The following is a 25,638-nucleotide window of genomic DNA, read 5'->3' as shown; positions in this document are numbered from 1 at the left end:
GCATAAGAGGAGGAAAGGAATAGAGAACAGATTATTGTATGTAGTAGTGATGGTTGCCAGGTTACAGTCGTCTAGGAAACATGGAATCGTTGATAGTCTCCATTCCCGTGATTGTGTCCCAATTCTTTTTCCATTTAATCTGCGACACACACCCCCTTGTAAATAGTAAGAGGTAATGGGAAATAGAAAACATATACATTTCAAATAGAGATGCAGATGATTTTGGCTCATGATGCGGTCTACTCATCTGTACTACTCTTCACTCAGCACATCCATCATCCCACCTCCTCCACCCACATGGAGAAAAGATTAGAGCATTTCATAGGTCATTATAACAAACAGTCATTTATGTTATCAAAGAGAAGGTGGAAATCTGCTGTGTGAAGGAAAATTAATATAATCTAAAATGGTGGCATGAAATTCTCTTTCCATTCCCCTGACTCCAAACCACTGGAGTGAAGCAATGCTATAGTTTGGACTCTAGAAACATAGAATACAGGCTCCCCCTTGTGGCCGTATAACAACGGACCATAAAGTATGCCCCCACACACACCGTCACCACAGCCCACCCCATAGAAAATACACCATTACCAGGCTAGCAGAGTTTGCTTATATCCAGTATACGAATCCAACCAATTACAAAAACATTAAGAGGGATTGCACATCGAATCAAAGGAATACACAATGAAGAGCCAAATTATTGTAAGTCAAACATATCTCCCCAAACCCTCTGGCTAATGTCTAAATCTTTGCGGTTAGATGGTAGTCTTGAGAATTTTCTTGTATGCAGTGGCAATTAACGTGCCAAGAAACATACGTGACTAGGTTATTAGCAAGGAAAAACTGACTATACCCACAGGAACTACTGCTCAAGAGTTTATGAATTTCAAATAATTAAATTAGTGGCCAATTACGCAGTGGTGTTAGGGGGGGGCACTTTTCTGAACACTTTGCATCAAAGGACAAGTATGAAACAAATTAACACAAGTATATGCACATTGGTCATTGTTTATCTTATCAATAGCTGTTGTGACAGAATCAGTGGATCAAATAGTCTCTCCCCCCCCCCCCCCCCCCCCCCCCACAGTATTGCTCAGTTGAGTTTCCCAGAGTTGTCTGCTAAGTCTTTGCATAAATGGCATAGATTAACCACTTGAAAGATTAGGCAATGAAGTCCACAATTATTCATAAACCACAGAATGCATTAGGTTATTTAATTATTTAATCAGGATTTCTTTATGGAATGATTTTATGTAGAATCATTAGAATGTTAGTGTATTATGTAAAAGCAACAAAAGAAACTACAAGAGACATGGATATAGAATGGAACGGAAGCCACTGGGCTGAAGGCTCTGGAATGAAACGGTCTTCTCAGAGGCTGCAGGCCTGCAACCGCTTGTCAGCAATCTTGAGAGACACCCAGGTGTTGAGCATTGAAGCTCTCAATTTGCACCACACCAGATGGTCACTCAGCCCAAAGATCTGAGCGGCAAATTGAGCGGCAGCGTCTGGGGAGAGGACCGTGGAACAGCCAAGACCTGCAGGGGGGGGGGGGGGAGAAAGCAAATAAATCAAAATGAGTGAGCGAGCCTTGAATGGTAAGTTATAGTCGTTTTCACAACACGCATACAGCACTCATGAATATAAAGTGCATACCGCTTGGCATGCGGAGGGAAGACCACACGTCTTGCGCCCCCCAGTCAGGAGTGAGCGGTGGGCAGTTGATGACGGGATAGGCCGTGTTTCCTGACATCACTGGTCCGAGACCATTGCTTCTGCCGGCCACAGCCACAAACACGGTTGGGACACCATCACCTGAGGGAAATCAGACTAATTTAGTATTTATAATACTAATGCACAAGGGATATTTAAGTATTCTTAGGTCGTATGTGGTGGCGGCTGACCAGGGGTGCTATTAGATTATTATTTAGATTCACTAATCAGCAGTGGAAAAGACCAAACATGCGCTACAAGAAGCACTATTATATGGAGAGTGTCTGTTGTGGGAAATCCCATTTGTGGTGAGTCTATACGATAGTGGTGGGCCACCACAAAGAAACCTAATCGCAAACACTCAAACAGGATGCTCTGGAAGCAGAAGGAAGGTCACGTCACTTTGAAATGCTAATTGAAAGCACACAGTATTGAGAAGTAGGTGGATCAGAGGTTGAAACAATGATATATTGTATTTGAATGAAAACTGTGCAATATTCTAGCGCACAGCAATGCATTTGTAGTTAAAAGTAAAACAAAAGGTTTCAAAGAGGTGCTGGACCGGTGCTTCACTCATACAGATCCTAACTTGAACTGAAGCTCACCCTCATATTCAGCTTTGATGCGGAGCGTCTCGTCTGGACCCTTGTGTGCCGAGGTGATTCTCAGGATGCAGGGGACTCCGTAGGAGCGGCAGGCCTTCTGGATTTTCTCACAGTGGGCCAGATCAGAGGTGGATCCCATCAGAACCACCACCCTGCCGCCACCGGCCTGGGATTCCAGCAGAAGCTAGGGACACACATACAGAGCACTCATTAGGATCCATTAAAATTACCATGGGACACACATTAGCCGAGAAGATGTTAAACAAAATTATGCCAAATAATGTCCTGAAGTTATCATTTTAAAAACAAGTCGGCTAAAGAGTACAATAGTTCACAATGACCAAAAAAAGAAAAGAGTTAATGTTCAACTACAATGCTCTTGTCAACACAACATTCCAGGCTGCAAACACAAATCTCTCAAACTCTAAGACATGTTCTGATAAAACCAAGCTGACATCACATGATCTCGTAGGCTAAAGAGCACAGGATAAGAGGGGTGAGTAAGTTTAGCGTACCATGACCCTTTCAGCAACCCACTCAAAGTTTCTCTTCACTATTTGCATTGCTTCAGGAGTGACCTCTTTCAGGTCCCGGTATACCTTGAAAAAGACAAACGATAATGTTTTTTGACAATCATCTACCAAAAGGATGTACCAAAATGTCAGCAAAAAGGAGAAGAATCAGGTGACTGGACCTCCTCACCTGTTTGTCTTTCTGCTGGCTTCGATCTCCAGCCGGCCACAGCCTCCAAGAGTCATTGTCAATCACATCAGAAAGAATGATCTCTTTAGTGGTCACATCCACACCGAACTCGATCTGCGAGCAAGAGATACATTGTGGTTAATTTTAACAATGGCCAATAGTATTTCTGTAGGTTTTCCTGCATGTTTTAGGTTTTTATTTGTAAATCCACACGGTGTGTATGCATTAGTAAATAATATAATATACTATGTTGTGATTAGTAAAAAGGGGTGGGATTAAATAAGTGTGCTTCTTCCCACTCCTTTTCAAATATGTAAATGACAAAATAAAAATTAGTTTGACTTTTTTGTTCTTTGTTCTTTTTTATTTCTTATATATTATACATATATTTATTATTTGAACGGCTTAAGGCTATATCTGTACTTGATGTTTGTTTGTTGTGTTGCATATTTGAAATAAACTTCAATCAATCAAATCGAATGCTTGGTAAAAGTAGGATAATTATGTGATACTGATAACACTAGCATTGGCAAGTGTTTCGTAGTGTGGAAAAGATGTGACTGGGAGGATGCCATGGTCCCAGGTGACCAGCAGAGGGTAGTATAGCACTACATTACCTTCATGTCCACCAGCGTGCAGTTTTGAGTGGCCCAGGCCTTCTCCAGAATCTCAAAAATGGCCACAGTGCTGCGATTCATGATGTCCACCTCACACTGGCCAATGGAGAGACCTGCCAGAGTGAACTTGGACTCCAGTAACTGCTCCTCCGACCACTGTGGATCGTTGTTGGCGTCATCCTAAAATCAAACACAATAAGTAACACATGTATAATGGTAAACTTGGACGTCTGGCATTTGGGCACAGACTTAGAAATGTGGCCACAACACGTCTTAAGTGACTGGATCAATTGAAAGTTCCCAAGACGGGTGGATGAGGTGTTTCAATGGGCTATTGTGGCATTATGGAGAAGTGAATCTTTGCTAAGGAACATGGGGAAACATCCAACCTTGAAAAACATCTCCATCTTCAGTGGAGAGAAGCGGTAGCCTTCCTTTACTCCCGGATTCCTCTTGAGGAAGGATCCAGTCGCCACTCTCCGACACACCCACTCGATGGGGATCATCTCACAACGGGCTGCGATGAATGCAGTCTCTGACTGCTGCTTCACAAACGCAGTCTTAATGCCTGGGGAAATCGGTTGGACATGAAAGAAAAATGCATTATTCTTTCGAGTGCATCATCATGTATCATTTATGTATAGTGTATATGTATAGTATAGTTAAATAGAGTGAAAAGTAAACCTTGCTGAAAGAATACAAATGGCAGTTAGGGATGAGCCGATCAGAATCACATCTGACCACAGCATATTTGAATTGATCGGTATCTGGTATATTAAACCCAATCAAATTCAGATTTATGAAAACCATTTTTCCTTTAAAACCAGAACTATTCCAATTACCAAGTAAATATTACCTACATTGAAATGGTTTTACTAAATTGCATGTACTTGAAGTGTGAACTGTGCCGCTATATTATCTAAGAAAATACAAATATTGGGTCGAGACACTGCATCGGCAGATACTATTACTCAAAATGCAAGTCTTCTTTATTCCACCGTTTACAAACACATTTAAGAACCATACAAGTCTGTTTTACGTTTTCAGATGAAAGACATTTTCAAACCAAATCATCTAAACATGCCATGTTGGGGTGGCGTTGTATGTTCATAGTTATGGACAGTAGAGGTGGAGTTTTACCAGCATCAGTTACATACGCCAAGTGATGATTGACTGCACCACGGCAAAAACATGGCCAGTCCAAAAAATAAAATCAAAAAAGACTCATGGTTCTTCGCCTGGAGGGTTAAATTGGCCATTATATTGTTGGTTGAGACCTTTTTAGTCTCACGCAGGGATGTAGTTAGGGGGGGAATAGTTAGTAGGATATGGCTGGTCACGTTCTACCGATTATAAAAAACAAGAACCAAGTCACAAGACAGCAATTTGCACAGCTTGAATTATAGTGAGAGGCACATGGGTTACACTTAGCCAATTCCTTTCCAATTGAGGCAACATGGAAAGTAATTTTGAAATTGGGTCCGTCTTATATAGATGGGCCGTGGCATCAGGGTCAAACATTACACATCTGATGCATAATTACCTTAATCACGACAGCTAGGCTACATGCCTCACTCAGTCAATTCTCGACATGCACCCCCATTCAATGTCCCGACTCATTCAATGTGTATACAGAAAAGGCCATGTAAACATGCCAAATGGTTATTCAAGAACAATAAAGAATAGCACAGGCTTCTTGCTTGAGAATAGCAGGGGAATGTATGAACTATATGAATTGAAAATGGGGGACCCTGATGGAAACAAGACAAACGTCTTTTTCAGGTCTGCATCCCCTTAACAATTGTGTGTATTGAGCCGTACTGCATTGTACCCATTCTGCAATCTGTTAATAAAGTTTTCAATCAATCAATCAGTCGTCATTGCACGGAATTAACTGCATAATAATCACCTGACTCCTGAAGCAGCTTGAAAACGCAGCTTGTGGTTTTGTTGGCAATAGTGGCCTTGCCGTCCATCTGGTCCTTCCTCACGGCGTTCCCTGCAGTGATCTGGTCCTTGGACTGGACCAGTACGACACCAGGCTGGCCCAGGATCTCAAAGATCTGCTTCGTTTTGCCCTCGTTTAGTTTTGGACCAAGTTTCAGTTCTATTAACAAAACGAGCACAATGTTATTTAGCCGGTGCATTGGAATGTCTGGTAGAATCACGCTATACTTGCTTGAACAGATTTCCTGATAGACAACTTCTAACAAAAAAAATAAAAAGCATGCATGCATGCGTGATTAATGAATGATGAAACACTTAGAACAAACGTTGTTGTCTACTATACCTGATGATGCAGAGGCCATGGTGGTGTTCTTAGGCAAACGGTTGTTCTGCAACACAAAAGGTAAACTAACTCAATAAGTTGTCTCCTGAAAGTATCTCGTGGAGAAAAGCTGAGCGCAGAGAGAAAGTGAAGGCGCGCACATCAGGGAAGTCGACTACTTCCGGGACGCTGGATTGGCCAATCGCAACTCCCCGTTGACACAGAGAACCAATCGCACAGTGCCAGAGAACCAATCACAACAACGCACTTCTCGCCACGTGGGGAAGATCTTTCTCTCTACAAATCTGCAACAAGACGGAGTTGCTTATCAGTAAACTTTCAAAGACATTTGATCGACTATATTGGAGTCGAAAAACGCGGCAACACCCGTATCTATTTCGATAGGTTTATTATCTGATGTTTAGGTCGAATGTATTCTAACTCATCGCAATTTATCACTTGAGCTCAGTTGACCAATTAAATATGTCAGTTGAAACTTGTGTGAGTTAACTTGCGGTGTTGTTAGTTACTAGTAGACACACTTCATGGTTCTTCTGTCTGGATTGTAGTGAAACTCTCAGCACGTGGTCAGCAGCAGCGTGGAGGGAGGCACGCGCTGGTTCTTCTGCACAGCTATAAGCACGAGACGCTTTGGGGACTAAACTAAACAAAGGATGGAGTTTGAAGAGTCGGGCATCGGAGAAGAATGCGGAGTTTTCGGCTGTGTCGCGGCTGGAGAGTGGCCAACACAACTCGAAGTAGCGCAAGTTTTAACTTTAGGACTTGTGGCATTACAACACAGGTATGTAAACCATCATATGGACTGTGTTAATTTTTGTGGCGTTTTTCCCCCCCGCTGTCGTCACCTAACCTAACTGTAATATTAGATGTCACTATTATGATACATTGACAAGAATATTGAATGTACTGGAGGCGAGTTTATACATTTTCTCTCTCAGCTAAACTGTCCCGACTCGCGAAAAGGCAGAACGACGGCTAGTATAACTCTTAAAGACCCGGGGGGTCACGTGATGGTTTAAAGGAGCCCTGCAGTATCCGGTGTTCTGCGAAATTCTACTACTCTGCTGAGAACTGCTGCCGTAGCGCGAATCGCCTATATGTTTGGACAGCTGGGTAACGTCACCCTATAGTTCACTCCGAATTCCAACAGGTGTACCGACATTTTATCATCTACAAATACATTCGGCTGCAAAGCCAATTACATGCAAATATTTACATGCGTATACAGTTCAAAAGGTGCAATGAAAAACATATGTTTAAGATATATCAACAAGACTCAACAAGAAGTTCGTCAGCAAGGTGGCAGAATATTGTAGTGTGAACGATTGTGGGTCATGCGCTGGCAGCAGAATTCAGCAGGTAGTAGAATTTCGCAGCACACCTGTTTGACGCATTCTCGATAACAGCTCATCCGATCGACTTCACACCACTGCACTCCCTTGGGTCAAAATCTGTTGTTATAGCGTCACCATCAGGCCAAATGGCACCCAATTCGGCACTGTACTCCCACGAGTTCTTAGAAATACACCCACCAAGTTTGAAGTCGATTGGATGACCGGTTCTCGAGATAGGCGTATGGTTCGTTGTTATAGCACCACCATCTGGCCAAATGGCACCATTCCTGGCTGCCCCTGAAGTCGCTACATTACTTTCCCTCTTTTTATAGAAATAAAACCTGTTAGTTCATTTTCACATCAGGGACCCTGATGTAAACAAGACGAAAGTCTTTCTCTGGTCTGCATCCCCTTAACAATTGTATGTATTGAGCTGTACTGTACTGTACTGTACCCATTCTGCAATCTGTTAATAAACGTTTCAATCAATCACATTCATCAAATACAAAACTTAAATTAGTTATCAATACTTAGTCAGATAACATTATAAACTGAAAGTGCTTGGACAGCAGAGCTATTTTTAGGATAACATTTACATTACATGGATAACTAACTTTTAGAGTAGATTTAACTTCCCCCGAAGGAGAGAAAGAAGGCTCTAGAGACAATACAACAGGTTACACAGCGATGGTGGAGGATCTTTCACATTTAAACTGGCTCCTCTCCAGCTTGACTTTTTGTCAATTCACTAAATAAGGCTGCAGCTACATTGATCTGTCAATTAACTGATATAAAATTGACTGAAGGTATGATTGTTAGTTGGTTTATTGGAACCTAACGTCAACTCTTTGTCCAACAAATGGATACTCTTAATTTAAAATTAATAAAAAACGGATGTAGACAAGGATGTGAACAACAGTGTTTTGCTAGTCAGCGTATTGCGTAGGCATAAATCGACAAGTTGTCTTGTTTTTTGTGTGCGTTTTTGAAAGATTCTGATGTAGACCTATCGGCTTATAAAACGCACTATAGACCTGTTCGCCGACGACGTCATGACAAATATGCGCGCGCAGATCCGAGGCAGAAAGGGGTGTAATCCTGGTCAGAACAACTGGGCAGACTACAATATATTTGCATTTGTTAGCCATGCTAGCGATTTAAACAATCAATCCATGCCAAAGCTAGATATGTAAAAGGTGAAAGACTCGCACTCAGCCATGCTGATTTGGCAAAATGACATCCAGCCGTTTTTGTTTGAAACAACTTTTAGTCAGGGGGATGCCATGGTTTCTCCATAGAGCCCCGGTAAATTAGTCACGTGACTCAGTTGGTATTGCTTATTTGCTCGAACATTTGTAAACAGAGAACAGGTCTATATGTGTTAAATGGCTTAATTCACCACAAAATGTATCTCAATGTAAGCTTATTTCCCCAGATAGGCCTATTTATTTTCCCTTATTACATGGCGTTTTAACATTCGCAGAAATGCTTGATTGTGATTGGTCAATAGCCCCTGACAGCGGTGAATAATTTTTCGATAACTGACCACTGCCATGGGCAACGCGCAATAATCACCGGTGATTATTGTTTTTCGCAGCTGCAGCAATCAAGCCCACTGACACACACTGCATCAGTGCAATCAGACACACCTGCCGGCGATAATAATAATCACTTTATTTGGGCTGACAGAGCCACAGAACAACTGCGTCTGCATTTGATCTCGTCTTGTCGATGGTGTAAAATGAATTAGGTATATTGTTAGTAAGTTAGCCATGTAATAAGCGGGATAATGTATAGGTATACTCGGTCATTGTCGCAAAATAATTGACCTTCACTGACGTTTAAAACACCTCGGCGAGGCGCCTCGGTGTTCTAAACTCCGTGTCGGTCAATTATTTTGCGACTGACCTCGTAGCTATACATTATCCCTTACATATCAGATATGAATTTGCTTTCTCCAAACTCACCGCCACTGTCCTTTCATTACCACAATTGTGTGGGGGTGGATGTTCACTTGGTTGTGTTCATGTATAACGTAGGGCTGGGCGATATGGTCAAAAACTTTATCGCGATAAAATGATAAAATTATTTTCATATAACTCTATAACGATTATCGTCGATATAATGTCTGTCAAGTTTAATTAACTTCTTATGCCCGGCGCCGATGGACGGGCTATTAATAGACTTGTTTTGCTGCTGCGAATGTCTCGAGTTGATGTCGTCATCAGTCCGCGCACGTTAGCAGTTAGCCGACAAGCGGCGGTGTATCCCATGACAAAGTACTAAATATGACCCTAAAATACTCTGCGCCGTGCAAGCTAATTATCCTAGCCAGCCTTGTTTACAAAGTACTAAATATCACCCTAAACTACTCTGTTCCGCCCCAATACATTGCAACAACGTCCACCGTATACCCCACACTACTATAACCGTGGCATCAGAATTCACGCGACACACCCACTCGGCACGTAAACTATAAAATAGCGCCGTGCAAGCTAATTATCCTAGCCAGCCTTGTTTACAAAGTACTAAATATGACCATAAAATACTCTGTTCCGCCCCAATACATTGCAACGACGTCCACCGTATACCCCACACTACTATAACCGTGGCATCAGAATTCACGCGACACCCACTCGGCACGTAAACTATAAAATAGCGCCGTGCAAGCTAATGATCCTAGCCAGCCTTGTTTACTACCCAGAGGTGCAGCGCGGGTCTCCTTCGCTCTCGGCCATCTCCTTCACTGATTGGTTGTTAGTGCGTGTGCTCATATCCATGCTTGGAAAATCGATATAGAAACTTTGCGATCACGTTTCATGTTTATTTCAAGGAAATAATTTATCGCGATAGTTATCGTTATCGTTTTATCGCCCAGCCCTAGTATAACGGTATTTATTCATCCCTTGTGTCTGACCGTCTATTCCACATCACCACTGCAACCCTAACTCCCTTGGGTCCTCAGCAATACAGTGTGTGAAGTCGATAGGATGAACCGTTTTGAGTCATGCAAAGGACAGACAGTCGGACATGCACTATAGTGCCACCATCTGGTCAAATGGCACCATACTAGACACTGCACTCCCCTGGGTTCTCGAGTGCGAAGGAAATAACAGACGCAGATTCCTTCCTTTTTAGTTAGATTACAGCCGAACCGTATTGTGTAGGTTCATAATATTTTGAGTGTAGATTATTTAATACTTATACTGTTACAACCAATAAAGGTCAATGTTTTAACTTAATCTTTGGGAAAATGTGTCTTTATCGTAATCTACTAGTTTCCATGGTAACTACTACAGTACCCATAAGCAAAGATGAGCCTTGTGTAACGGAGGCCCGTGAGTAATATCCACAGTCACGATGGACTGTGTTGTGAAGTCAAGTGACTGTGGCAGTAAGCGGTACTGCGAGTTAAACTCACTCGCCCTTAAAAAAAAAGACACATAGACACGTTACCAAGAAGTTAATTCACCTCTTGGTATAGCTGTCTTTGATGTCGCCCGTGGTGCGGCCGACCCGGGGTCGAAACTCCCTCTGGGCATCAAAGCCTTACACAACGCAAGTAAAAGTTGGTTATACTTGCCAATCTTCAACCAATCACAAGAGCACACCTATTCTGACATGACATCCCTTGACATTCTTGTTGGTTAATCAATGTCAATGTGGCATTCGCAGCCATCTTTGTTTTAATTTTAGTCATCAATCAAATGAAACCGGACAAAGTCAGGTAATCATGAGTAGGCCTATATAATTCCAATAGTGTATTATGTCTGTAGTTTGACTATTTTGGTTTCTTAACTCATTCAGTGCCAGGGATTAGTCTGGTCCTTGTTGCTAACGTGCCATGTTTCCATAACATATTTTCACTGTGCGTCACTATGTTTGGAGAGCTATATCTATTTTCTATATTATAGCTATACTATACTATAGTCATTTGACAGTGACTTTCTTCCGTCGAACATGAAAAAAAACAGATTTTTTTTCATGCATACGTTCGTGCGTTAGGCCTAACAAAAATAATAGTTGGTTTCAGGTTGGTTGTCAGTTTGGCCATGGGTAGGTAGGGAATTTATTTTATTTTATTTTTTTATTTTATTCTTTCCCACGGCGACTATGGATAGGGAATTTCTTTATTTAATTAAAATGTTCACAACAACATGGATGCATGTACTCTGCCAGCATGTTTAATATCCATAATACTAAATGTTTGACTAAGATTTCTATGAAACTTTATTCTTAAAAAAAAAAAAAAAAAAGAAAAAAAAAATCGGATTTTTTTTTTTTTTTTTTTTTTTTAATATATAATTTTTTTTAAAAACTCATAAAATATATTGGGTCGCACCTAAATCGGCAGGGTCGGTCGGCAACCTGAAACCAACCATTATTTTTGTTAGGCCTTATCCCGTGGTGAATAGAAATATAGTTTAGGAGTGATCCGGGATCATTCCTGAAACGCTACGTGTATTCTACTATAAGCATTGGCGTTTCTTGCCTGGACACGCTACTATTTCCAACAAATGCATGAAAGGGGGGGGGGGGGGGGGGGTCGTTTTTTTATGCTTTGATGGCCAGTAACGGCATTCGTGTTGAACACTACACACGCTGATCAGCTGGATCGATATGAAAACATTGTTGGATCAAGCTGAAATTGATGTCAAATAGTCCTTACAAAAAGATTCCAAAAAGAATATTCCAATTGTCTGATCGCGATTTCCAGTATTTGTGTCCATCTGGTCCCGGACATAACTTGGCACAACTTATGGATCGAATGTGCCAGATGCGTTTCGAAGTGGTCGGATGGAGCCGAGTAAAGCGATTTACTCGGCTCCATCTAAATATAGCGCCCGGAGACATTTGAGTGTAACACAGAGTTAGATATAAGGTTTCAAAGGGTGGGCGACACTTCCATCTGGCAGGATGAGGCCGGTATTGCACTTTGGCGGTCTCAAAATCCTTTCCTATGGCAACACAGGTCAGTGGATGAATAATGAATAAAAATATCTAATAAAAGAAAAAACTACCAAAACCCGAGGTATCTCGGGTCTGGCGTCCAACGCATGGCGAGTTAACACGACTTATCTCGGGTCTGGCGCCTAATGTGTTAACGTCGTCCTCTCAGCGAGGCAGCGTTTGCTCTAGGCTGGTCTTCAAATACAATGAACCCTTCCCTGGAAATATGTTGTTTTGCATTAAGTACACAGTCTTGTATTTTTTCTCTTGTTTTTCTTAAATGTAAAAACGCAGATCTTATTTAATCATGCTCAACTCCGTGTAAACCTGCTACCTTGAGAAGCTCCTACGGTAAAATTATTTGTCACGTGAGGGAGTTTGATCCTCAATGGGTGACTACAATGGGGGATCAGTGGAACCACTGAACATGTCTTTGCCTCACTGGCCCCTACACACACACACACACACACACACACACACAGTCCTTGAATTTGCAACAATGTATCTGGTAGAAATGCTTTCATTCTGTCTTTTCTCCGCTACCACTCAGCTTCAGCTTCTTTTTAAACTATCAAGAAGACTCATTTCATTGTGTACGTTGCTATGTTGTATTCTATATCACAAGGGTCATATGAGGTTACCTGTTTGTGTGGATGAAGAGGAGCTTGTGCCATTGAACAGATTGAATTTATCTCTATTATTGGGATCGGTTCCTGTTCCTCTTTACACTGGGCCACGGTGCTGTCGGCAATGTCAAACCCAGTATCCAGTCTTTTCATTGGTCTGATACTGGCATCTGCAATGTCAAACCCAGTATCCGGTCTTTTCATTGGTCTGATACTGGCATCTGCAATGTCAAACCCAGTATCCAGTCTTTTCATTGGTCTGATACTGGCATCTGCAATTTCAAACCCAGTATCCAGTCTTTTCATTGGTCTGATACTGGCATCTGCTATTTCAAACCCAGTATCCAGTCTTTTCATTGGTCTGATACTGGTATCTGCTATTTCAAACCCAGTATCCAGTCTTTTCATTGGTCTGATACTGGTATCTGCAATAAAAGTTGAGAGAAAGGATTAGTTTTGACCAAACCCTGAATGGTATTTTCTTACATTTGATTATTTTCCTTTTTTAGATATCTTTTTTTAGATATCTTTATTAGCTACAATCGGACACTCAAGTTTAATTTGGTCTTGGATGAAGGCCCTCATCACGACTTGATTCCTCTTATCAGCCGATATCTGGCCGTCACCCACTCCGTTCACGTGATTAGATTAAGCCTCCATGGCCACACTCGCAGGACTGTATCACTGAATTAGTCCAATTACAACTCGTAGGTATTTTTCTCACGTCACACATACATTTATCACAAGGAGAGAGGCACACTTCAAACCTTGATCCACAGCCTTCCTCTTCAGTCCTCTGTGTTCAGACAAGGCATCCCTTCTATCGGACCCTCTTTCAACATGACCTGCCACACACAACATGAAACTATTATTAAGGCAGTGTCCTCTGTTAACAGATTCTCGTGCCGCTGCTGCTCAATCAATATTGAGAAAAGGAACTCATTTTGTGGACACTACATCATTCACACCCAGGGTGGTTTTCTTCACACAGTCCTGAATGATATATATAATGTTTTTGGTTTTAAAGGTAGAATCTGCAATGTTGTCGAACGGTGACCTCGGTGAACACGGTACTGCGCAATGTTTACAGTTTTTGTTTTGGTTTGATGTGTGGGTTGGATTTCAGTGGTTATAGGTGAGGGGTTACTTACTACTGCTGGTCACACCTCAGGCTCTGCCAAGAGAGGTCTGGAGATATTCACAGTATAATAACTTACTAAACCTAAACTGCAACCCACACATCAGAGCAAAACAAAATTAAACAAGTGTAATACCAAGCGGGGCTCTTTTTCCTAGATGTCGCTGTTTTAGGGCATTACAGATTCTACTTTTAAATTCAGAAATGTTAACACTTTGACTGCCAGGGGGCGTCTTTAGACGTCTTTGCTGGCCATGCTAAAGTTGCCGGGGGACGCTGTACGTCGTCTTTATATCAATATTTCAAAAATCTGCGATCGGATTCATAATGTCCCTCCGCTGGCCTGAGATTCACCAGCAGGACCCACTGAGCTCTTTGGCGGTTCAGGAGCGCCATCTGGTGGCCGATCGGCGCAAGCGCTTAACAGGAAGCGCACTAGAGGTTTTGCTAGACGTCCGTATTGCTTCCGGCCACTCGGTACATGTCCCGTGACTCTAGCTCGTCACTCTACATAGCGATCGATTGCCAATAACTCGATAAACAACATGATTTGGACGTATATACCATTATACAAGCTGGAGATGGACCGGGTAATAATATATCCCATAATGATAAAATTTCTACTCGACGATGATCGCCCAACGGCGCGCGGAGACTGGGGTGAGTTTCAGCGTGTAACGTTACCGTCTTCGATAATAACTGATATTATCAACATTTGACCCACATTAGATGATTGGTATAACGCTGCCCACGGAATTATAAACGCCCCCTCGCCCATCCGGTCAACATCAGATGACGTGTAGTAACTTCTAGAAGTACGTCTAGTTGGAATTTTTTATATCGCGCTGATTGCCATCAAACTGTATTTCATCATCAATATAATGCATTTGGGGCTATATATCACGTTCTGGAGAAAGCTGCAGAAAGAGATGAAAACATACTTATACATTAGACCATACTTTACTATGAATATGTGAATGAAAAAGTTTAACGTTGCTACACAATGAACAATACATATAGGACTTTGAATGGGCCCTAATAATGGCAATGTAGCAATAGAATTTAAAAAGTTATAGCCCTGCAAAGAAGGGGACTTTCTCCATAGACAAATAGCGCTGGCAATCTATGGTATATCATTAATTTAACCTTAGGCAACCAAAGTGTTAAGACTCCTATTCAAAAATAAACAAATAATTATATATATATCGCATCAATATCATAGGAATAACATGAATTCTGTTTTAGAGTTTGTTCTTCTTGAAAGTTTCACCTCTTTCAGTCACTAACTCTGTTGAAGATGGAAAGATAATCAGCTTAGTTTGATTAAAGTGACTGGCCTATTTTACTTAGCTTAGTTTGATTAAAGTGACTAGCCTATTTTACTTAGCTTAGTTTGATTAAAGTGACTGGCCTATTTTACTTCACTAGAATATTTAGAATTTGTAGCACACACACCTTAATGGGAGTTCATCAACCTTCAACATCAGATAGCTTATTTTCTGACTCTCCATTCACTTCATGGCCATTGAATGTGATGCTCTTTTAGCTGCGACCAAGCAGCTAGTATAAGCCTGTCTGTCGGTCACAAATAATGTCACATTATATTTTTATTTCTCACCACGGTCACAGGTAATACCACAAACGGAGCAGCTTTATCGGGAATGGTGTTCTACTACTTTGTGTAATGTTTTGGTGCATGGTGTGGACATTTTGCTCCATAGAAATTAATGTGTGGCAAACGTTTTGAGCACGTACTTAACTTGCCTAATGCTCCTACAAATTTCACACAAAGGTGGATATGGATATTCATCAAAACGTTCATGTTTGTCTTCTCACCAACAAGAAAACAATTTGTGTTTTCTTGACATGGTTTAGAAATTTGTATGTGATTTCTAGAGTGTGATTTCTAAACTCAATTGACCTATCTCAAGCTCCACCCTCTTTTCTTGACCGTTGCTTTGTAGAGATGGGTCAATTGGTTTTAAAAGTGGTACATACAACTGCTTATACACACACGTACGCACCCATACATGCATGTGCACACACACTAGGGATGGGTACCATTCATATTTGAACCAATACGGTACCGGTACCTGTGAATCAATACCGGTACCCAACGGTACCTTTTTTCGGTACTTTAGTCTCTAAAAATGTAATCTACCTACCTCAGTTGTGGGGGGAAAAAATCCAAACTTCAAATAACCACACTTTTGACCGTTTTCGGCTTGCCATTGCCCAGACTGCTTTGTTGTTGAATCAAGTCAAATCCTAGGTAAGCGTATATTGTGCGTGTGAACGTTGACATGAAAAGAAAAAAGTACAAAAATTAAAATAAAAAAAACGGTATCTCACGTGAATTGATACTCGGTAGTACCGACGTGTTTCGGTAAGTACCTTTTAAAAGTTCCGAATTCAGTACCCTTCCCTAACACTCACACACCATTCAGCCACACCCCCCTTCATAACTCATTAACTGTAGAGTTCCGCTGTAGAGATGCTCTATTGCTCTTACAATTCTCTTAAAGCTCAATGCTACTTTGAGAGCACCTGCATGGCGGGTCGCAGCTTATTATGAATTGCATGCCCGTTTTCCTATTGGCGAGTAAACTGAACTTGGCCAAATCTAAACCTAAGGTTTTAGTGGCAAAAAAAAACAGCCAGTTGCTGGAATGTGTTAAATCCCCCAATGAATGACAGTGAATGTAGAGTCAGATCCCAGTGACGGCTGATTCAGCGGTTCACTGTTCATTAACTGAAGGAGCTATGTCTGCATAAGGAGTAACCAGCTTTACCAAACTAGATTTGAAGTAGGGGTACTTATAGCAACCAGCAACATGGCTTACTTACTCAGAACAAAGCTGTTTTGTTGTTCCGAGCTTCGCTCCTTGTACGCGTACAGCCTCTGGTCTGCACTGCTCTGCGTTACTTCAAGGCTGCTGTTAACCGTGAAGGCGTCAGGATTGTGAATTCTTGCCTCCTTGGCTCCCATCACTGAATCTACCATATCCATCATCGGCAAAATAGGCAAACTAGGTAAACTGCCGTTGGTGTTGCCATTCTCCTCGCAGCCCAACACCATAGTCGGTCCACACGACTCTGCCTGGTGGTGATCCACGTATGGCACGTTGTGCGCAGGTCCGTTGTCCATGCGGGTCAGGATGGCGTCCACCTCATCGTAGAACCTCATGAGGCGGCGTGGGTCCAGGTCGTCGGTCTTGTTCCTCTGGAGGGAGCGGTAGAGGTACTTGAGGTTCTTGTACTTGGTGTGGCACTGTTTCCAGTCGCGCTCCACCCCCTGCTGCAGCAGTCGGTTGGAGATCTGGATGAAGATGTCCCTCTTCCTGGTCGAGCTCTCCAGCTGCCGGCACACGCCCTCCTCCGACCACACCTGGATCAGCGCCCGCACCTCCTGGTCGCTCCAGTTCCGACCCGTGTCCGACAGGGTGACCACGTGGAACTGATCGGAGCCGCCTGGGTCCACGGGCGAGAGGTGGGCGTCTGTAGTGGTGGGGACGGACGGTAGAATATTTTTGATTCCAGAAATGAACACTGGTAAACTGTAGTTAGGGCTGATGGTAGGTGGGTATGGCATATTTTAAGGTATACCATCATGAATCCATGCAAAGGTTTTGTATTTTTACAATACCACCACCATCAACTATATATAGTCTACATATAATTTAAAATCATTTAAGTATATGCAAGTCAGTAAAAACCAATCCAATGTAGGTAAGATGTGCTTTTTAATAGCTTTGCTTAATGGTTTTCGAAAAAAATATCGGAATTTGATCTGGCTTAATGGAGCCAATATCATCAATTCAAATATGCTGTGATTTGACTTTGGTTGATATTGTGAGCGTATCACCCAGCCATGGTGATGTGATTTAACTCACCCGTTCCTCTCCAGCCTCCTTCCATCTCACCATCCATTTCATAATCATCACTGTTGTCATCTGAAATCGGAAGTTGATTTTTCAGAAATGCCAGTTGGGTAACAAACACTGCCTATAGTGCATTATGAAGGCATTCATAATGAATCATAGTGCACTCATGTGTTATGACTGTGCTTATAAGCACTAGTGTCATTTTTGTTTACTTGTTGTTATTAGGGATGTTAACAATTAATCGATTGGTCGTTAAGGATTTACTCGAACACGTGAAATTCACTCGATCTACTCAAACGACGTGTTGTCCGTCTAGTCTGTTACAATAGGAACTATTGTTTAGGCTTGTTGCCACACAGGGTTATGTGTGGTGCACCAGGTTATGAGGAGAGAACACCTGTATTGACCACTTGCACAATGTGGGGGCATCATATCCGGTTACGTCTCTAGCCCAGCAGACTTCTTCCGGTCCCATCACAACACATTGAGTTTAGCAACGTTTCTCCCGTCAATTAAACAACTTTATCGTCACTTTTTTCTTTTTGAATTACTTAAAAAAATTATTTAATAAGCAAACGTTTGTAAAGTGTGTGTCAGCGGCCCGGTCTTTTAAGGTTATTGGGCTGCATTTCATGTACAAACGTTTACTGTTAGTTAGCCACATCAGCATTTAGCTCCATCTAAATCCAATACAACCAACAGTTTACTAGATTAACAGAAAGCGTTCACAACTTTCCAGAATATCAAACATGGGTCTAACAGATGCCACGTCGATACTAATTGAGTTATATGTCTCATTTCATGCCCCATATCTAACAGATTAATGTATTGGATTCAGGCGGAGCTAAATGCTAATGTGCTAACTCTAACAGTGGAGCCACATTAGCATTAAGCTCCACTTAAATCTGTTAAGATACCCCACCCGAGCAGTCGATATATCCAAATACATAACGTCCAGCAATGTCAGGGACCAGTGAATTACCGTGAGATTCTCAGGTTCTTTACATCTCATAGCGATATGTTTTTTGGCTGCTGTAACGCCTGCCAGAATAATTATTTTCTGTTGTATGGATGTTGGTAATAAAGATATATTGTAGAGATGCTGCCGTGAGTGGAATTGATATATTACAGATGCTTGATAGTTTAGTTGCTATAGATTTCCAAAAATGGGCTACTGGTGGGCAATCCCAGACCATATGCATATTAGGGATTGGCGTGAGTAACTGGTAGCTATGAGAAAAATACATTGAATACATTTGTTTCACATGTATGTGGTAGATTATAACTGTTTGTTGGTTTCCTTAAACATATATACGTGAATGAGCAAAAACAAGTAAAAAAAATATGTATTTAATATTTTTTACTTAATTTTTTTAACGTTTTTTTCCCCTTTTCGAGTAATACACGATCACTAGAGTATAGTAGCATGCAATCAATCGATCTGGATTTTTCTTTAAAATGCCCATCCCTAATGCATATATGAGATATATATATTAGGGGTGGAACGGTTCACAAAATTCACGGTTTGGTTCGTATCACGGTTTTGGTTTAACGGTTTTCGGTTTGGTTCGATATACGTTTTTAATATTTTTAAATGTAATACTCCAAAAATACCATACATCAGCATAAGATATATAGGCAAACAATTAGGGCTGACCTTCGATTTTTTTTTTTTTATTCGAAGCTTTGGGGCCGAGATGCGATTTTAATTAGAAGCTTCGAGATAAAAAAAAATATATAATTTTTCTTTTTGGGACTTGTACAACTTTGTCAGTGCTGTAAAGTTTAAACCTTTTTAAATCTTAGACAAACAAAACACTTTGCTTTCATGAAATATTGTAAGCCGTCATTTGAGGCTTTATAAAAGCAGCACAATGAACACAAATCTGTCAGTGCCGAGTCCGACCTCATCTTAAATAACAATGCACTCATCTTAAATAACAAACAGCATTGCTTGTTGTAGTTAACAAAGAGCGGCAGAGTTAATTTTGCAAAAATAAAATAAAATAAAAAATACTTTTTTTTTTTAATCGAATTTTATTTTCATATTCGAATCCCATGCCCATCGAACGAAGCTTCGAAGTATTTAAGACAGCCCTACTAAAAAGAATCCAACTTTTCAGTTATTAAGGACGTAGTCATGGCACACAAAGACCGAACTGACTGAAAAATATAGGCAACATTTGTCAAAGTATTAACTTAGTGCAAACAAACAAAATAATAAAATTTTTGTTTGAGAAAAGAAACATTTTCAGGCTCGGTGTCCCGAACAGACCCACCGCGTAGGCCAGATGCAAGCCGCATTTTACAATAAACCTCTGGGGGTGCAAAAAAAAATTATAATCGCAAATTTTATCGCAATCGCAATATTTGTCCGAAAAATCGCAATTACATTATTTCCCAAAATCGTGCAGCCCTAGTCGTGGAGTCACTTCGCTATGAGCATTTCTGCGGTTAGCTTGTGGCTAACGTTCGTTAGCTTGCGGCTAACGTAATGTAAGCCAAGATTGCGGCTAACGTTATAACCGAACAATACACGCATGCCCCGAACCGTGGAGGTCGTATCGAACGGTGCACGGTTCGAATGCGAACCGTTCCACCCCTAATATATATATATAGAGAGAGAGAGCATAAAGTGCACCAGGAGTCAGCCACCAGTCCCATAGCAAACAGTTTCTTAGGAGTGAGATACGTCCTATGAATTTGTTGGTGATTAGGGTTGCAGGAGGCTAATATAGCATTTTTCTAAACGTCGTCCCAGTCAAACTCGGGGTCTAACTCTGGGATGTCCCTTCGCCAGACTGTATCTAATGTTAATTTTTTATATGTGGATTTGATTAAACGTGTATAAAAGTCTGAGACAAACCCTCTTGTGGTTGTCACCGATAAGCCCGACAAAAGGGTGTGGGTGCAACCGTGCAACGCCTGAGCCCACGGTACACTGTGGGTGTCACCGACGTTAGTTGTAGGTAAAGGAAGAATGATTCGCCAGGTATATCATAAAACTCCTTTAGGTCCTGAAACGCTTGAAGACCATTTTTTATCATATATATCTTCCAGAGTATGAACTCCCCTCCTCTCCCATTGAGGAATATTAACCGGTTTGTGCCCAACAAGTAGTTGCTGGTTATGAAAGATTTAGTCGAGGTGCCACGCGCATTTAACCACACAGGACCTCTCTACATTACGCCAAGTTTGAATCACGTGGGATATGATTGGTCCATATCTTAGCTGGCATTTTTATATAGGAATAGTAGAGTATACTACATCCTGTAGTCTTTGTGGTGAGACCGCTGCTGCTTCTAAGGAGCGCCATGACAGCAATTTCATATGTTTAATATGCTATGCAATGTTGTGAGCGTGTTGTTCGAATGCAATATGTTGCTGCTGTATAAATAAACCCTTTGAGCAAACGAATGCATTTGTTATTGTTTGGTACATTTTATATTTTTAGTTACAATTGATCGATTAATTGCTCGTTAACGTTATCAATGATCGAGTCAGGAAAATGCTTACAATTCCCATCCCTACTTGTTATCTATCAAGATTAATAAAGTATTCTGTAGTATAGCTTTCAGTTAGGGCTGCAACTAATGACTATTTTGGTAGTCGACTAATCTGTCGATTATTTTTTCGATTAGTCGACTAATCGAAAAACAACTATTAAAAAAATATATATATATATATAATTTTTTATTTTTTTAACTACCTATCTTTGTGAAAGTGGCTTCTCAGCTCTGGTCCAGCTGAAGACAGAGCAGAGGAACAGATTGGACATTGAGCATGACCTCAGAGTTGCTTTGAGACTCTTGTCAGGACCAAACAACATCCCCAGTTATCCCATTAGTTCCCCCAAACTTACTGTCGGTCTGTTATGTTAAGCTAAGAAGTCTTCAGCTGGCTGGACCAGAGCTGAGAACCACTTTCACAAAGATAGGTAGTGCAAAAAAAATAAAAAATTATAATAATTTTTTTTTAATGACTAATCGACGCAACAATATCTCGTCGACGATTTTTCATAATCGACATTGTCGATTATGTCGACTAATCGTTGCAGCCCTGCTTTCAGTATAGTTTCATTAGGGTTAGGTCCACTCGGCATCACCCTGTGCTACAGACTGAATATCTTTGAACTATGAAATATGCTCAGAGAATGCCAAAATGATCCATGCAGGATCTTAAATTTTGTTTGTATTTGAATGAATGATCTTTATTGTCATTGTCACAAGAATGGTACAACGAAATTTTAAATGCAGCCCTAGGTGCGAACAGTCACACAGTCCTAGATAATAACAACACAGTCCTAGATAATAAAGGCAAGAGTGAGACATAATTTAACCATCTAAAGTGAACCATACAACATTATCATTGTATGATTCAAGTAAACTGATGACATCTCACTTTACTTGAAACATACAATAATAACTTATGATGTTGTACGGTTCACTTTAGATGCTTTTAAAGGAATTTCATATGGAATCCGCGATCACGGAATCGCGGACGGAATTGCGGAATTGAGCAATAAAAATGGAATCAACTATAAAAACAAATACAAATTAAATTACTTTTTTATGTTGTGGGACTTGTACAGCACTTTGTTCAACTTTGTCAGTGCTGTAAAGTTTAAATCTTAGACGAACAAAACACTTTGCTTTCATGAAATATTGTAAGCCGTCATTTGAGGCTTTATAAAAGCAGCACAATGAACACATCTGTCAGTGCCGAGTCCGACCTCATCTTAAATAACAAACAGCATTGCTTGTTGTAGTTAACAAAGAGAGGCAGCCCTATTAAATGGACTGTTATATCTTATTAAATTGTGGACATTTATTCATTCCCACTTATTAGACACTATTTCTGATCAGGGGAGGAAATTAGGCCACTTTACTGGCCAAATGCTAGTATTTTTTACGTTTGGCTGGTAAAAAAAATCAGATACCCGCCAGTTGGCTGGTAAGCCAAAAAGTTAGTTTCCTCCCCTGCTGGCGAGTATACAAAAAAATAAAACATTCTGCAATCACTGCACTGGCAAACGGTGCTCGTCTTCTGAGTGTTCGCTTTAGTTGACAGTGCCACGAGAGCACTGCACAAGACCACTCGCGGACATATAATGTTTAATAAACGTTTGCGCAGTACTGGCCAACCCGCGGACATATAATAATAAAAGTCCTGCGGTACTAGGCTAGCCATCAGGAGCACTCGCAAACGGATAACGTTAAACACAGCAGAAGATGGAAAACAGACAGACTGACCAACGGGGAACTGCATCCAACCCTAGTACAACCCTCGAGTATAAGTTACTAAGGACACATTTAAATCACAGAGGTGTAATGTTAGTCTACTGGAACTGTATACAGTGGTAGCTTCTAGTTAGCGTTTTAGCTATAGCTGCTTGCTAGCTAACGTTAGCCCCGTGTGCTCAAAGCAGCCAGCTAGGTGTATCTGTTATGACTATAATGTTTCCAAAAAAGCACCGGACTACGACGTAAGGTTAGACATTTTATTTCATGCTCAAAAGCCCCTGGCTTGCACATCGCAGTCACGAAAGGGGCTAGCTCAACCAGTGCACTGTGCACAACAGCACACCAACCCAACTGACGTTACCACAACACTTGACGGTACTTCACAGCACTGTCGTAAGACCACCGTGCTGTCTTAAAGGCACAGTGTGCCTACCCAGATGCATACACAACATTGACGCGGCTTGACATACAAAGAAGTAATTATCACAATTAGCGATTTTTTTTGTCTGGTAAAAAATCTGTTTGGCTGGTAAAAAAAATCAGATACTCGCCAGTTGGCTGGTAAGCCAAAAAGTTTGTTTCCTCCCCTGTTTCTGATGGTAAAATGAGCGTACAAAGCAAAATACAGAATTCTGAAATATTCAAACGGAATTTGGAAAAAAATAAAATGGAATTTTGAAAAAAATAAAACGGATTTCATATGGCTCTACCGACCCATGCAGTGATAACTTATGGTGCTGCATGGATAGTTTTGGCATTCTCTGAGCACTTATATTTATATACCTATATTATATTTCATACCTGTCCATCTGTAGCCCATGGTGATGAGTGGACCTCATTATGAAACACACGGTGTATCATAATACATTGGAGTAGTTGTTGGGTAATTTCTGATAGATTGGGTTGGAGTTTAGTAACTTATTATACTGTGAATTTCTCCAGACCTCTCTTGGCAGAGCCTGAGGTGTGGCCAGTAATGGCAACCCTATACCCATCTCCAACCCACACATTAGACCAAAATAGTACCAAGCGGGGCTCTTTTGCTTAGAGGGTGCTGTTTGACAACATTGGAGATTCTACCTTAAGTGCTTATAATTCATTATAATTTATAACTTATCGCATTCTGATGAATTACGAGTGCCTTTTAAATGCACTATAGCTAATGGTATTCATGGACGTGTTTACCTACAATTGTGTTCATCAGGGCCTGTATACTGAACACACAAGTGTTTGTTTTCTTTCCCATGAATGAATGAATGACTTTTATTTATATCATCATCGTGTGATGTGCAGATTGAATGCTCACCATCGTCTATTTCAATGACCAGTTCACTTTCGGACCCTCTCGCCTGGGGGCCTGACGGGGATGCCAGCCTCCCCGCTCCCATCTCCCCATCGCACAGTCGCCTCTGCATGTCCAGGGTCCCGTTCTCCAGTCCTCTGTCCAGCAGTATGGCCTCCACCTCGTCGAAGAACTTCATGTACTTCCCCGGCCCCCCGCCACTCCCGCCCGCCTCCTGGGCGTTCTTGGCCGTCTTGTACTCGTACTTGAGGTTCTTGTACTTTGTCCGACACTGCTTCCAGTTGCGAACCACTCCGAAGCTCCTCTGCATCTGACGGGACATCTCCTGGAAGATGGACTTGTTGCGCAGCGTGCCCTTCAGGCGCTCTCGGACCTGGCGGTCGGCCCAGACGCACAGCAGTGCCCGCACCTCCTCGTCGGTCCAGTGGCGCCCGCCCTCGCCACCCAAACACTGGGTATAAGGGAGTCCCAAATGGTTGGAGAGGCCCCCGTGAATTTGAGCCTTGCTCCCTGGACACACAAACAAACAAATTTCAGTTGGATACACTGAGTATTACTAAAGGCGTTTGATACTTATCTTGGCAGGATTCAGGGAAAAAAATATCGTATTTATTTGAAATCTTTTATAAGATTTCAACTTTTAAGACAAATTAAGAGTCATAATAGTAATAATTTGCTATAGCAAAAGTAGGCCAATGTGTTTTAATTGTACTAAGTTGTTCTCAGCATTATTATTGTGGTTGTGTGTTCAACCTTCAGTTACCTTCCTGCATTGTGACTGAGGAAGAATAGATTCTTCTCTCATTAGCCATATCCACATCCTCTTCCTCCTCCCAGTCCTCTATTGACCCTCCTCCTCCTCCATTAGAGGTTAGCTGAGAGTCCATTCCTGGGTTGTAGTTTGTAGCGGCTGACGTTCCCGCGGCCTCAGTCTTCCTGCTCTGGAGTCCCATGCTCCTGCATTTGGCCTGACACTCCCTCCAGCTGCGCATAACACTGAGCCGTCTCAGACGCTCTGAGATCAACTCAAACGTGGCTCTGCTCTCTGCCATGTGCTGTGCCCCCAGCTCTTCCCACGCTGAAACCAGAGCCAGCGCCTCCGTTTCCACCCATTGCCTCTCTACCCCGCTGTTTACCTCTGCCATTTCTCCCTCACCTCCTCTTTGTCCGTCTGCTTTTCTCTCCATGTTTGAGCTGACCTGGAAACGCTTTGCCTCCCCCCGCCCCACCCCC

At 41.6% G+C, this 25,638-nt stretch overlaps 2 protein-coding genes across 2 annotated transcripts in view; one reads left to right on the top strand and one right to left on the bottom strand.

The window, feature by feature from the left end:
- Nucleotides 1-1,210: 1,210 nt before the first annotated feature.
- paics (phosphoribosylaminoimidazole carboxylase, phosphoribosylaminoimidazole succinocarboxamide synthetase) lies at nucleotides 1,211-25,576 on the bottom strand. Its single transcript, XM_084308064.1, has 15 exons — nucleotides 25,169-25,576; nucleotides 24,409-24,915; nucleotides 17,869-17,928; nucleotides 16,823-17,473; nucleotides 13,605-13,682; nucleotides 12,853-13,262; nucleotides 5,928-5,973; nucleotides 5,547-5,744; nucleotides 4,027-4,205; nucleotides 3,638-3,817; nucleotides 3,021-3,134; nucleotides 2,834-2,917; nucleotides 2,319-2,502; nucleotides 1,657-1,815; nucleotides 1,211-1,538 (listed from the first exon to the last, which is right to left on the bottom strand). Exons 1-15 carry the CDS (start codon nucleotides 25,548-25,550, stop codon nucleotides 1,372-1,374), a joined length of 3,399 nt encoding a protein of 1,132 aa, XP_084164190.1. The 5' UTR covers nucleotides 25,551-25,576; the 3' UTR covers nucleotides 1,211-1,371.
- ppat (phosphoribosyl pyrophosphate amidotransferase) overlaps nucleotides 6,069-25,638 on the top strand; it is a 36,751-nt gene continuing 17,181 nt past the window's right edge. Inside the window, exon 1 of the mRNA XM_084308065.1 lies at nucleotides 6,069-6,708. Coding sequence (XP_084164191.1) covers nucleotides 6,581-6,708 — 128 coding nt within the window. The 5' untranslated portion in view covers nucleotides 6,069-6,580. The remainder of the gene's footprint in view (nucleotides 6,709-25,638) is intronic.

Source organism: Notolepis coatsorum, assembly GCF_963971535.1.
Source record: "Notolepis coatsorum genome assembly, chromosome: 2".
NCBI classification, from domain to species: domain Eukaryota; kingdom Metazoa; phylum Chordata; class Actinopteri; order Aulopiformes; family Paralepididae; genus Notolepis; species Notolepis coatsorum.
The sequence above is the reverse complement of the archived record's forward strand: the minus strand, read 5'-3'. Positions and strand labels throughout refer to the sequence as shown.